Source organism: Papilio machaon, chromosome 4 (assembly GCF_912999745.1).
Source record: "Papilio machaon chromosome 4, ilPapMach1.1, whole genome shotgun sequence".
Lineage (NCBI taxonomy): Eukaryota > Metazoa > Arthropoda > Insecta > Lepidoptera > Papilionidae > Papilio > Papilio machaon.
In genome coordinates this window covers 7,725,309-7,738,084 of record NC_059989.1, presented here as the reverse complement: position 1 = coordinate 7,738,084, position 12,776 = coordinate 7,725,309, and the positions used below count along the sequence as shown (strand labels likewise).

Here is a 12,776-nt window from a genome sequence, read left to right as displayed (position 1 = left end):
CTAGCCTCAGGCGCCGCGCGGTGCCGTTGCAACTCGATGTTGCAATGTAAACAGATAGTGGATCGGATCGCAAGTCCAAGCCGCAACCAGCAACCAGTCGCCACTCAATGGTCGGCTCGCATGGTCGCTTCGTCACGCTCGACGTCACTATCTTGTAAAGGAATCGGCGTGCAACTCAAAAATGTCGTAAGAGATTGCACGGCTGTACTTACTCAACTAGTGAACACAAGGTTTACCATCAAAGATGGAGAAAGAAAACGTCAATCCAGATGTGATCGTGAAGCCTAACTACATGCTGATGTCCTTGCAGAGGATACTCGTGTTGTTTGTTATATTGGCCGGTGTAATTGTTGTTGTTTATTATACGCCGATGCCAGGTATGGAAATTTTATAAATGCTTCTCACTGTTTTATGATTTTTTTTATAAAATAATATTTTTAAATTAAATAGCTGCGACCGGTTCCTTATATTTTTATGTCTACTGATTTTACTATAATCTGTTTATTGATTCGAGAAGATCTAGATTCTGTATAGTATTTTAGTGCATTTATTTGGAACAGACCTTGCCCAATTAAATTTTGGCTAATAATAATGCCTGAAATCATATTGATTGTATATTTTTTGCAGAGGAATATTTTGAAAATTGTGATCGTGAATGCCATGAATTGGATTGGCCGATGATATGTCGTGTGAAACTAGTCATAGAAGTTTATAAAACGTACAGCAAGTAAGCACCTAAAAGTTGTTTTCCTTTAAACATAGAGTTAATTTCATTACATATTTTTACTATAGAATTATTTCTTAAGTATCAATAATTTCCAGATCTTGTAATAACTGTGCCGATGGTGCAGATTGTCCGCCGATGTGCATAACAGCCGATGGTCGAGAACGCGGCGTATTGGCCGCCAACAGAGAGCTACCAGCCCCATCCTTCCACGTCTGTCAGAACGATATCCTCGTAGTAGATGTCGTACATCGAGCTCCAGCACATGCCCTTTCAATACATTGGCGCGGTCAACCACAGAAGGAAACTCCTTTCATGGATGGTGCACCAATGTTGACTCAGTGCCCGCAGCCCGCTTATACAACGTTCCAGTATAAGTTCAGAGCATCAGCTGTGGGCACGCATATGTATCATGCACATTCTGCAGCAGATGCGGCAGACGGGCTAGCCGGTGCGTTTATTGTACGTCAATCGCCTCGACTAGATCCGTTAAGGAAACTTTATGATGTTGACGCTACTGAACATACGATCTTTGTAGCCGAATGGGGTCATTCCATGGGACCGCTAGCTGGAGTAACACCCAACGCACCAAATGCTGAGTCATTACTAATTAACGGAAAGGGAAGATCATCCGAATATTCGAATGCTCCTATAACAACGTTTGTAGTTGAAAATGGGAAGAGATATAGATTCCGTCTAATGTATGGTGGAGGATCCAAAAGTTGCCCCATCAAATTTTCTGTTGATGATCATGTTCTTAAAATTATTGCTTTAGATGGTTCTAGTATACAACCTATGGATGTCGACGCTATAACATTTGCTCGAGGAGAAAGAGTTGATTTTGTTCTAGATGCTAATAAAGCTTGCGGAGTATACAAAATAAGAGTAGTAGCTGAGAAGTCTTGTCAGGAGAATCTTGAAGGTGTGGCAGAGGTAGTGTATAAGACTTTGGATAGTAAAAACCTACAAAAAACTAATGAAAACGTTAATTTGCCAGTGAATCGTGAACTAACAACAGTGAGTAGTGACAGATGTGCCAGTGACAAAGTGTTGTGTCTGAATGAAATACATTCTGCGGACAAGATTCCGGCCAAGCTCGCCGCGGCCATAGATGAAGTTATTTATGTGCCTTTCAACTATTCCACAAGACAAATATCAGCTAAACGAGTCGGTAAGTTAAAGTATTACTAATACTTATAATGCGACGGTGACATAAACCGTTTTTATAAAAATGAAATCAAGATAACGTGTATAAATAGACTAAAAATTGCATTAGCAATATTATCGGTTTGAGTTAAAGACAAAGTTGAGGTAAAGTGGTAAAAGTATTGAAATACAATGAAAATATAGGTAATGTCTTTAAACATTCCAAAGTCATTGTTACAAATAATTACCAAAAAAAAAAAAAAACTATGAATCTGCTACAAAAATTATTACCCTAATGAGGTATTTGAGAGTAATCATCTTTGTTTTTATTGGGTATACTTTGGTTGTAGTGTTCGTGTCAATGACATTTTATTGCGCTTAGTTGAGGAAAACTCAGTTCACTTATCAAGATTGTTTATGGCGAAAATAGTACTTAAAGGAACAGCAAATGACTAATGTCAAAGTATAGAACGGTGCACTGACACCAAACAGTAACACCATAAGGAATAATTAAAATTATTAAGAGATTGTGGTAAAAGAGTAAATAAGAGATGACTTGTTCTATACTATTTTGCACCCGGTAATTTTACGATTCCTATAACTACGATTCCTATAATATGATAACATGATTTTTGTCTTTTATTGCAAACATTTTGCTTAATTTTCATAATTACGTAAAATATTGGAAATGTAAGTTTGTTTCTCCCAGTTTACCTATAAAGGGAATGAAATTGCGTACATTGAGTATACAGGTGTATAGGATGTTTTGTTCCGTACATTTATCTTGATTTTTTTTCCCTTGGGAGGGGAAAGGCATAATAACATTTTTACGTTTTCACTCGATTCAACATGGTTTGTCCGTACGTAATAATTTATCACATGTTGTTTAGTTACATAAATTATTCTTACACTTCTATTTATTATTCTTTTACTTTCGCAATTATTTTTTTAATAGAGATAGTTGTAAGGGCTCGATTTCCGCAACTCCACGACTGGAGCGTATTTTGCGTGTGAGCAGGACCTGAATTCACTCCAGCCAACCCAACTATAGAGATACTTATAAAATTGTTAATTCTATACAAAAGATACAAACAGGTTAGGTTTTGGATTGTAAACTTTGAAGTAGAATAATTTTTTAAATGTCTTAGAAATTATCCAATATGTCAACTAAAATTGCAAAGAATTGTGCCCAACTATGTCAAGTGTATGTATATGTATGTATATGCAAAGATTTACGCACGGTGCTTCTAAATTGTTTGAATGTTTATTATAATAAAGTACCAAATAACGTAAATGTATATGCATGTAGGTACAGCCAACGAGATTAAGAGTTACGTTAAAGTTTGTATAAACGTCATCGTTTAAACGTCGTAAAATATTTTTTTAGACGGACAAAGTTATCTGACCCGTTGGGCATAAGTCAAACTAAATTATAAAAACTCACTATTTAATGTTGCCCCCATGTTAATGTAAAAAAGGTGTTATAAGTACCTTATACTGTCTTTGTCTTGTCATGTTTTATTTTGTGTCATTTTTCTATTCCTATGTAGATTTTACATATTTTCTGACAGAACTAACCGTCACAGTTATTATCTAATATATAAAATTCTCGTGTCACAGTTTTCGTCACCGTACTCCTCCGAAACGGCTTGACCGATTCTCATGAAATTTTGTGAGCATATTCAGTAGGTCTGAGAATCGGCCAACATCTATTTTTCATTTTTTTTAACTGCGCGCGGACGGAGTCGCGGGCGACAGCTAGTATTTTATAATACAAATCGTAGTGGTCAAATTAGTAGTTAAATTATTGTTTTTAATTTGTAGATAATAAAATGTATTTTAGCGAATAAAAGTAGAATATTAGGTAATTTTTCTCATGAAATTAACATTAATTACAGTTTAGCTCGTGTAGCTGAACTAAAAATACCTCTACTCTATTTCTATTTAATTCTATCTATTTTAATTTTTGATATGTCATTGATTTCATGATATTTTTTTTACCTTTGGTAGCACGATGCGTTTTGCTAACTGTACATACGGACGATTACATAACAACCAAACTAGGTAAGTCAATAAGTAGGTCGCGATTATTTTGTAACTGCAATTTTGTGTCTTTTGCACGGCGGCAAATTTCGTATCGAAAGTGTGTAATAATGTTCGTAAAAGCTGGAAAATTAACACCACATATACTAACAATGGAAATCAAAATAAAACACGATTGTTCACTATGGTTCTAACATAGAATACGTTAGAAATTGGCAACAGACAATATAAGTAGAGTTCTGTAATAACAGTAGTTCATATTTGATTTCACGGTGCTTTAAGAGAACGCTTGGAAAGTGTAGTAATAACGTCTAGATAATCGCATGCATTGCAACCGCTAGTGATGTCAACAGATTGCAGATAGACAGCCGTGCTAGTGTCTCCGCAATCTGTGAGCTCTACTTTACCCTGCTTATTAACAACTGTCGTAATTACATTGCGTATGTAATGATAGGTTTATCATACATTTAATTGACTAGAGTAGAAGGAGGTCTTACTCGAGGAGGAATCACTACTTGGTACTGAGTAGTCTGTAGTAGTACTGAGTAGTATTGGTTTTATCGGTGACGAGGTCCACGTACAGTAGTGGATATTTATTGGTTGATCATAATGACAGGTTCTAAACGTCCTATTAGAAGTATTATTTTGTTGTATTTAGTAATTTATTTAATCATTTTAATATTTCTTCGATTCGATTTTATTTTAATTTTGCAAAGTAATAAAAAATTACGCCACCACGTTTTTAATACTTGTGGTTTGTACAGTTAACATTTATTTATGTAACGGCAAATAGTTTTATATAAACGGTAGAAAGATAAAAAGAGGCGACTGAAATTATATCTTACGATTTAATTATCTGATAACTCGAAATGTTTACACTGAGTTTGTAATAACACATCCACTCCATCTTAATATAAATTACTGTTCTCATAGAGCCTCCTAATATTAGGAGGTAGTAATAGGAGGAATGTATCAGGAGGTTCAGTATTTTCTTAGTTGAGTTGATAATAATCACATAAATGAGAAAGTAATGAGAGTAAATGTGTCTAAGTTGGTAGAGGAAGACCGGAAAAAATGAGGATGGTTTGTGTGAAAGAGTATATTTATAAGAAGGGAGTCAGATATGACGGCTGATACAGATGCATGGAAGAGAATTACATACTTTGCCGACCCCTCGTATGGGACAAGGACAGGTTGATGAGGAGTACTTTATTAGTTCACATATAAACCACTATGAACTTTAAATGTGATAATTCAAATTTTATTACTCAACAAATTTATTTTACCTTAAGAAATCCGTTTAATAAAGGTCGTTATTCTGTGAATTCGATTTAACTTTTGCTATTAAACACTTCTAAAAACGTATTTAATTTTTGCCTCCGACGACCTTTACGTTAAAACAGTACTTGTACATATTATTGTAAGGCTCCTGCCCTTTCATTAGTAGAAAGTATGTAGGCGTCGTACACTCCCGCTGATCACAGACCAACTTCTATACATAACTCTTTATTATGGTGATTAATTTTATACTAACACACCCTCGCTTTATACAGATGGTACATTATACGGCAGCATTTTTCTTATGTATTAAAATTATGTATACAAACTTTTTGTTAGTATGATTATAACCAAATTAAAACCTTAGGTAATTGATGTACACTGAGAATTGTTAAAAGTCGACTTTTTTATTGTTCATCGCATTCATATAGACTACAGATAATAAAATAATACACTAGTGTGTGTAGTGATACCAATACAATTAAAATATCATTATGTACTCCTTTTTAAAGAGGTTTATGTTTCTTACCAGGATTATAAAAGTTGCGTTTGGTTATGTAACTTTGAGGAACAAGAAGTTAGATAAGTTACAGTTATTATTATATCAATAATGTAATCTAATTGAAACCGCGATGAAGTGATCTCGAAGAATTTCTTATTGTTTTATTCGAAAGCTACAAATGAAAATTTTAGAATTTTAGTGGTACTCGTCTAGTATTCGTGTGTGTCCATAATTTATTTAGCTGAAATAATATTTATATACTTGCTAACAACTAAACAAGTGAGTAAATGAAAATGGATTTAAGCAATATTCTGACGATATTGAGAGAGCATCATAATGCAGTCGACATAAAATACCAACGCAATTTAGTTCCACAACTTTGCATTAGAAGTTTAAATTGGAAATCGCCGCGGAAAATCTATTTCACTACTCTCTGTTATTGAAGTTTTATTTTCTAAAATAATTATTAGTTAAAAGGTAAATAATGTTTGATAGGTATTATTTAACGTGAAATTTGATGACAACAAAATGTTACTCGTTTCTCTTAAAATTACAACTAATTATGTTAATGAACACCTAACAAAAGAAATTAATTTAGTTCTATCGTCGGTTGTGGTTGAAGCTAACTGTGAATTTCTACTTTCAAAACAAACCTTTAGCACATTGTCATTCGCCTTTTTCTATTTAAAAAATAAAACCAAGATAACATTGTTTTTGATTAGATGTTTTGTCGTGTAAACGATATTTAACCAAAGAGTATCTACTTTTCCGAATTAATTCTGAGCCATGTTGGAAGTAACGAAGTATTTGGACCATCTAGTTTATTATCCGTTGCGTTATTCAATGCCGACCCCATTTTCAATACACGTATGCGTTTTATTCAAACCAACGTATCGCAAGTCATGAATATTAACGATTTGCGCTTAATTGCGTAATAAACACATGAATGAATGAAGATACCACCTTACGATACTATCACGTACACAAGAACATCTTCTATTTAAGTCAAAATTGTGTTAATACATTTGAATTTTATTGTATACGTAATTTTTAGCGCTTTTGCGATGTTTTCAGATCTGCAATTAATTTACTGCTATATACTTAAAGCGTATAATATGCCATCAATCGGTTTTAAATACCGTCAGAGTATATATTATTGTTAAGTCCGATAATATTCACGTTACATGTGGTCTATGATATACTACTCGTACATTGATTTTATGTTAATTGAGTAACTTCTCCTATGCACAGTTTACCAATGTAACCTCAATCATAGGTCGTATTTCATAACATGTTGACTTAACTTCTTCTCAGATGTCATATCTCATATTCTGTTGCAGAGAGTTGGGGTCAGACTGACGGCTTCCGTTTCACGTACCCAGCGTCTCCCCTACTGACGCAGGGTAGTGACGTGAGTTCTGAAGCGATCTGCGCCCGAGGCACCAACGACGACGAATGTGTTCACGTTAAGAACATCCCTTTGAGGTCTACTGTTGAGTTGGTTATGTTTGATCAAGGTAAGAAATGTTTATACCAGTAATATGTACCTTTAGTTTCTACTGCCGAAACATGTGTGTAATAATATATTGGTGTTCCTCTCATCCTGTTTGAAAATTCTCACATATCATTGTGTTGTTATTTTCTCGTAATGATCTATGGGAATACACAAACTAAAGATCTTTTTGTATCTAAAGATCTTTATGTATTATTATATTTATTTATATACATAAATTCTAAGCCACATAATTTATTGATAAAAATGGTTATAAACTTTAAAGTAGTGACTTATTGAAATGGGTTTCTTTTTTAAAAACAATTTTTGATTTAGGTTTGATTAATTACTACTAAAATTTCTGAACTAAGTTTTTCACAATAGGATTTTAAATGTTGTTAAAAGTTATGACTTTACGAGAATAAAATAACAATAAAAATGTATATTACAAAAGTTCTCGAATGGTCAACTTATGAATTATTTATAAGGCCATGGAATGTTACGTATAATCAAAATGTAATGAAATATACGACCTTTTGAATAATTCATGACTAATCTATAATAGATTAAACGATTTACAAATGTAGAGGTCGCATTTCATTTATCCTTTAAATATTAACTTCCTTCTTTCATATCAATATCGCGAAGTATTCAAAGTATCATATTATTGTAGATTTGAATTAAAATAGTGTTAAATAAGTCGTAAACTTGAATCTCAAATGCAATGCAGCTTATTGTATTTTAATATTATTTTATTTTTATACACATTCAGATTATTACGTACATGCATAAAGCGTGAATACTGCAATTAATTTTAAAAATCTTAACTTAATTAAATACTAAATTTACGGATAATAAAGCGGATACACAAGAGGCTGCTAATTAATGCGTATGTTCACCTTTTGTAAAATATACATTTACATATAATATACCTATAACAATATCTTTATGTATGTAGATTGTACACTAAGTGAAGAGCTCGTGCGATGTTTTAGACTGGGTTGAGACGCAGTCAAGGTGTTTGTCCATGCTAAATAAGTTTGTTCAACACCGTTTGAAGTGTCTTTGAGTGGTGTTGGTTATTGTTGTGATTTTCATACGACAACTGTGCTGTTTATTTGTAATAAAAAGAACCAGTCTGGATCTTATTGAAATGGGTGATTATAAACAACGAATATGTCACTCGTTTTTCACTAAAGCCTAACATTTGATGAAGTTTATTTAAAACAATTTGCCTATATTTGAAAAACTTGACATTTTTCCTAATAGACAAGATATTATATATAAATCATAGGGAATTGTAAAGACTATATTTTTTGAGTAGACTATAGTAAACGGACTGTTTGTCTTAAAGATAAAAGGAATTGACGGCTTTCTGTTGAAAGTTCTGCAACATATGTTTTCCTAGCACTTTACCTGACGGAAGATGTCTGCTGGTGTCAATATTCTCATCGGCACTTGTGTAACTAAGTCTATTGACAAATGTGTTTGCGTCCGGTTTGTTTGTTGGCTCAAATGTTATTGTAAATATCCCTTGTCTTTGTTAAGTTTTGCAACAAGACTTGTACTGATGCCGCAAAGTTAACTAACTCTATTTTTTTTGCTTTTACGATGCTTTACAACTATTTTCAGATTCCTTAAATTAGAAATTATATAAGTCATACTTGATATACTATTTAACTGATAAACCTATATTAATTTCTTAAACAAAATGGTGCTTGTTGTTGGCCTAATTTTAATCCTCTTTCTCTGCTCACCTTATTTTTGTAAGGAAAGGATGGGAAGGAGACGTTGATTTGACAGAGCAGTATAGGCATGGGGATATTCTCTACTTGTATGCGTCCTCTCCTGCATCATCAGCATTCAGGTGGTCGCTTGCTCGTTTGCTACTTTATAATGTAAAGAAATTAAAAATATCTTCAATGTTCACTTAAAGCTGGTCAACTTTTATTCCGTTAATTTTAAATGGTGAATAAAACTACTCATTAGAGTAAATGAAATATATTAAAATACGGATTGATAAAAATAAACATAATAGCTTCGTATAAAGTCTGTAGGCAATCGATACTTCAATGTCTTCAAAATACTGCGGTGTAGCCGACATAAGTATTTATTGCGCGGATGCAAAATAAGGACAGTTCAATTATTTTATTTTTCCGTAATAATAAAAAATACTGAACACTTCAATTAGCCAACACGTATATTCTATGAAAGTGAGAGTTGGGTAATATTCAATTTCAATCTCCATTCCCTGCACTGTTTGTAAAAAAAATTAGATAAATAAGTATTAAAGTTTATGTTATTGCAGATACAGTTTCCGAATTGATAATTTTATTTTCGATGTCGTAATGTAAATGATGGAAATGCTTTTTTACAAACTTATATAATTTGTTATCATGTCTAACACACATATATGTTAGAACTTTAAATACAAGCAATTCATAACTACGAGTATGACAAGTAAAAATTAATAATATGCTCAAAACCACTGATTCACCATCATTTTTACATGGTTTTTACTAATTGACGCATTCTTTTTGGAAAAATTCAAATTATATGTAGTAAGAGAAAGGTTTTTAATGATGTAATAATCGGGTAAGAAGGTGCTAGCTTGGTAAAAAATAAAATTAAGTCAAGAGTAAGGTTAGGATAAAAAAGGCAAAAACGTCAAGTAGAATCAAATAAAATAAAGTTTAAATGGAAAGCTTCTTCCGGATTAGGATATAAAAGCTTTAAAATCTACTCACGAAATTGCAATCTAAAGTTTCTATGGTAGGGACGTGACTGAGAAATAACATCGCTGAATTGATGCTAAGGTACTATGTATTTATTATATGTAGGTTTATATGTGGATATAATTATCATACGACCTTTGGCAAGCTCGTTATTGGTGTATCGCAGTGACCTGTGTCTCAAGTACTTTAATGCTAACTTTCTCGTGATGACTTCTCCGCTTGCGACATAAGTATTTATTGCGCGGATGCAAAATAAGGACAGTTCAATTATTTTATTTTTCCGTAATAATAAAATATACTGAACACTTCAATTATTAGCATTATAATAAACCTCATTTTACAGTTATAAATAGAAAAAAGAGGACTGTAAAGCCTTATTCTATAAAAATCTAGAAATAAGGGATATTATTTATAGATAGCAAAAGTGGTATTGGAAAAAATGCACGATATTCTGACACTGAGTGCACTTTTCTTGTTTGAGTTGTTGTTATATGATAGTATAGATATATTAAACCTCTGTTCCACAAACATAAAGTAATAATTAACTGCTGTTTCCACTAATTTCACGTTTCAAAACAATTTTAAAACATTACGCGCACGGACTGTAAAATGTTAGTGTACAATTTCCCCACGGGCCAATTTCAAATCGCACGAATACCAATAGCAGAAATCCGCTTTAATACATTATTGCACGAATGGAAAATATAAGAGAAGTATTGATTTAATAGTATGAAAAGTTTGTAGAAATCGAGTTATTATTGGGTTTGGGGTCATATCAGTGCGTCATTATCAATTTCGTAGACAAATTCATTTAAAGCTCGTTACAGTGATGAAAAAATACACTAGCTTTTAGTTATGTGTTCCTTAACTAATGTTCAAACTTATTGGGTGTTCACAAGATGTTCTGAGAACGTCTGTGAAAACTGTACAAATAAATTGAAGATAATTCGAGCATTTCAATGCGAAATGATGAAGCAGTGAAACCTCGAATCTCAAATAAGCACGTACCAACTGAGATAACTTAAGTAATTTAGAAAACGACTACTAATCCGATTGGAACTAAATGGCCGAGTACGATTTTACTATCGATCAGGAATCAGTTTCTCCTTTAAATTGTACTACCATTTTATATTTCAACTTAGATGTAGTTTTCTTATTGTTTTGTCTGATTAGTATGAGTTTACAAAGGTCTTGTAATGTAGGAATTAACAACTTCAAAACATAAGAGTATTTAAGTACTCATAATATTTAAACACCTGTACATTGCTGTAGTGTGGACAAACATTTGCAAATTAGCGTAAACAATGTGAGCATTGCATAATAAATTTGAGTACATTCCGTTGTTCCCTATATTCCAGATTGTAGCATTAATGGATTAAAAGTAAATATTACAATTATGTTCGGTTTGGCAAAGGTATTGTTGAGTTCTTATTTATATTTGGAATTAAATAAAGTCACGGCAGTTTATTTTGTATTCTTTTGTATATAATAAGCGATAAAAGAGCAAAGGTAAACCTTAAGTATACGTTAAGTATCCCATCGATACGATTATAATATCAATAAAATCGCTTATATAAAAAATGTAAGCTAACACACGCTCTCGCACGTTAGACCACAAGGGAACGTAAATACGTTTTACGTAATTATATTATGCTTAGAGTAACAGATTTCGACACTTAGAATCAAGTTGGTTTCGGTCTCTGTCGTAAGAACCGTGTTATATTACGTGCAAATCCGAGTAGGCCTATTGTTTAAAATATGTTTGACGTAATAAGTATAATATAGGGATTTTTAGTTACCTAATAAACGTTACAATTACCTATATATTCATATAACAAAATATGCATATTCAGTTTTTCTTTCAAACATAAACATTGAAATTTAAAGAATGAAACTATTGCACCAAAGTTTATTTCTATTTTATTGAAAATAACTGATTGGTTTAATTTCTTTCAGGTGGTGAATCAGATCACATATTCCATCTCCATGGCTACAATTTCTATGTGGTTGGTATACGCGAGTTTAATACCAGCATTGAAAAGCATCAAATCAAAGAAATGCACGAGAAAGGAACATTATTTACTTCAACAAACTTAATAGATCCTGTCATTAGAGATACTATTGTTATACCCAAATTCGGTGTCGTGGCGTTACGATTCGAAGCTGATAATCCTGGGTACTGGATGATGAGGGATGAAAGATCAGCTCATTGGACTAGAGGACTTGACTTCGTATTAAAAGTGGGCGAACAAAGTGATTTCGTTCAAGCACCTCCAGATTTTCCCAAGTGTGGTTCCTACGTCGGCCCGGAATACTTTTTAATTTAAACATAAACCATACTAAGGATAATAAAATTAGTTACCAGCGTTCTTTACTTAATTAGATTATTTGTATATGATAATTAGATTCAATAATATCAGATGTTTTCTTTATTTGCAATTATGTAATTTGCAATCAAAGATAAAGTATATCTGATGTTGTTGTTGAAGTTTATTTTGGTCATGGATGTGTTTAACAGGGGCAATATTTATTTTAAGTTATTATATGTAGTTGAATTTTTTCTGAATCTGACCTAAATTTTGATTATCTAATATATAGATTTTCATAACGATATTTTAGGGCAGTAAATAAAAACATGTCAATGGATTCTCCTTTGGATATTGTTACTTGATAACTTCTAAAAAGAGAAATTTATAAATATTGAATATTATTCTATGTACATATGCTTAATATTTGAACTTTAGAAAGCGGTAGATATAGCGAAAACAGTATCTGTTTTAAGAATGTTTAATAGTTATATATTACATAAAGACATGTGATAAATAGGCCTTATTGGTTAGAGTAAATAGCCATTCG

The 12,776-nt window shown here is 32.4% G+C and overlaps 1 protein-coding gene across 1 annotated transcript; it reads left to right on the top strand.

Annotated features, from left to right (window-relative positions):
• Positions 1 to 81: 81 nt before the first annotated feature.
• Positions 82 to 12,316, top strand: LOC106720364 (laccase-2). The gene is made up of 5 exons (XM_045686773.1): positions 82 to 377; positions 628 to 727; positions 823 to 1,895; positions 7,034 to 7,210; positions 11,877 to 12,316. Exons 1-5 carry the CDS (start codon positions 245 to 247, stop codon positions 12,245 to 12,247), a joined length of 1,854 nt encoding a protein of 617 aa, XP_045542729.1. The 5' UTR covers positions 82 to 244; the 3' UTR covers positions 12,248 to 12,316.
• The last annotated feature ends 460 nt before the right edge of the window (positions 12,317 to 12,776 follow it).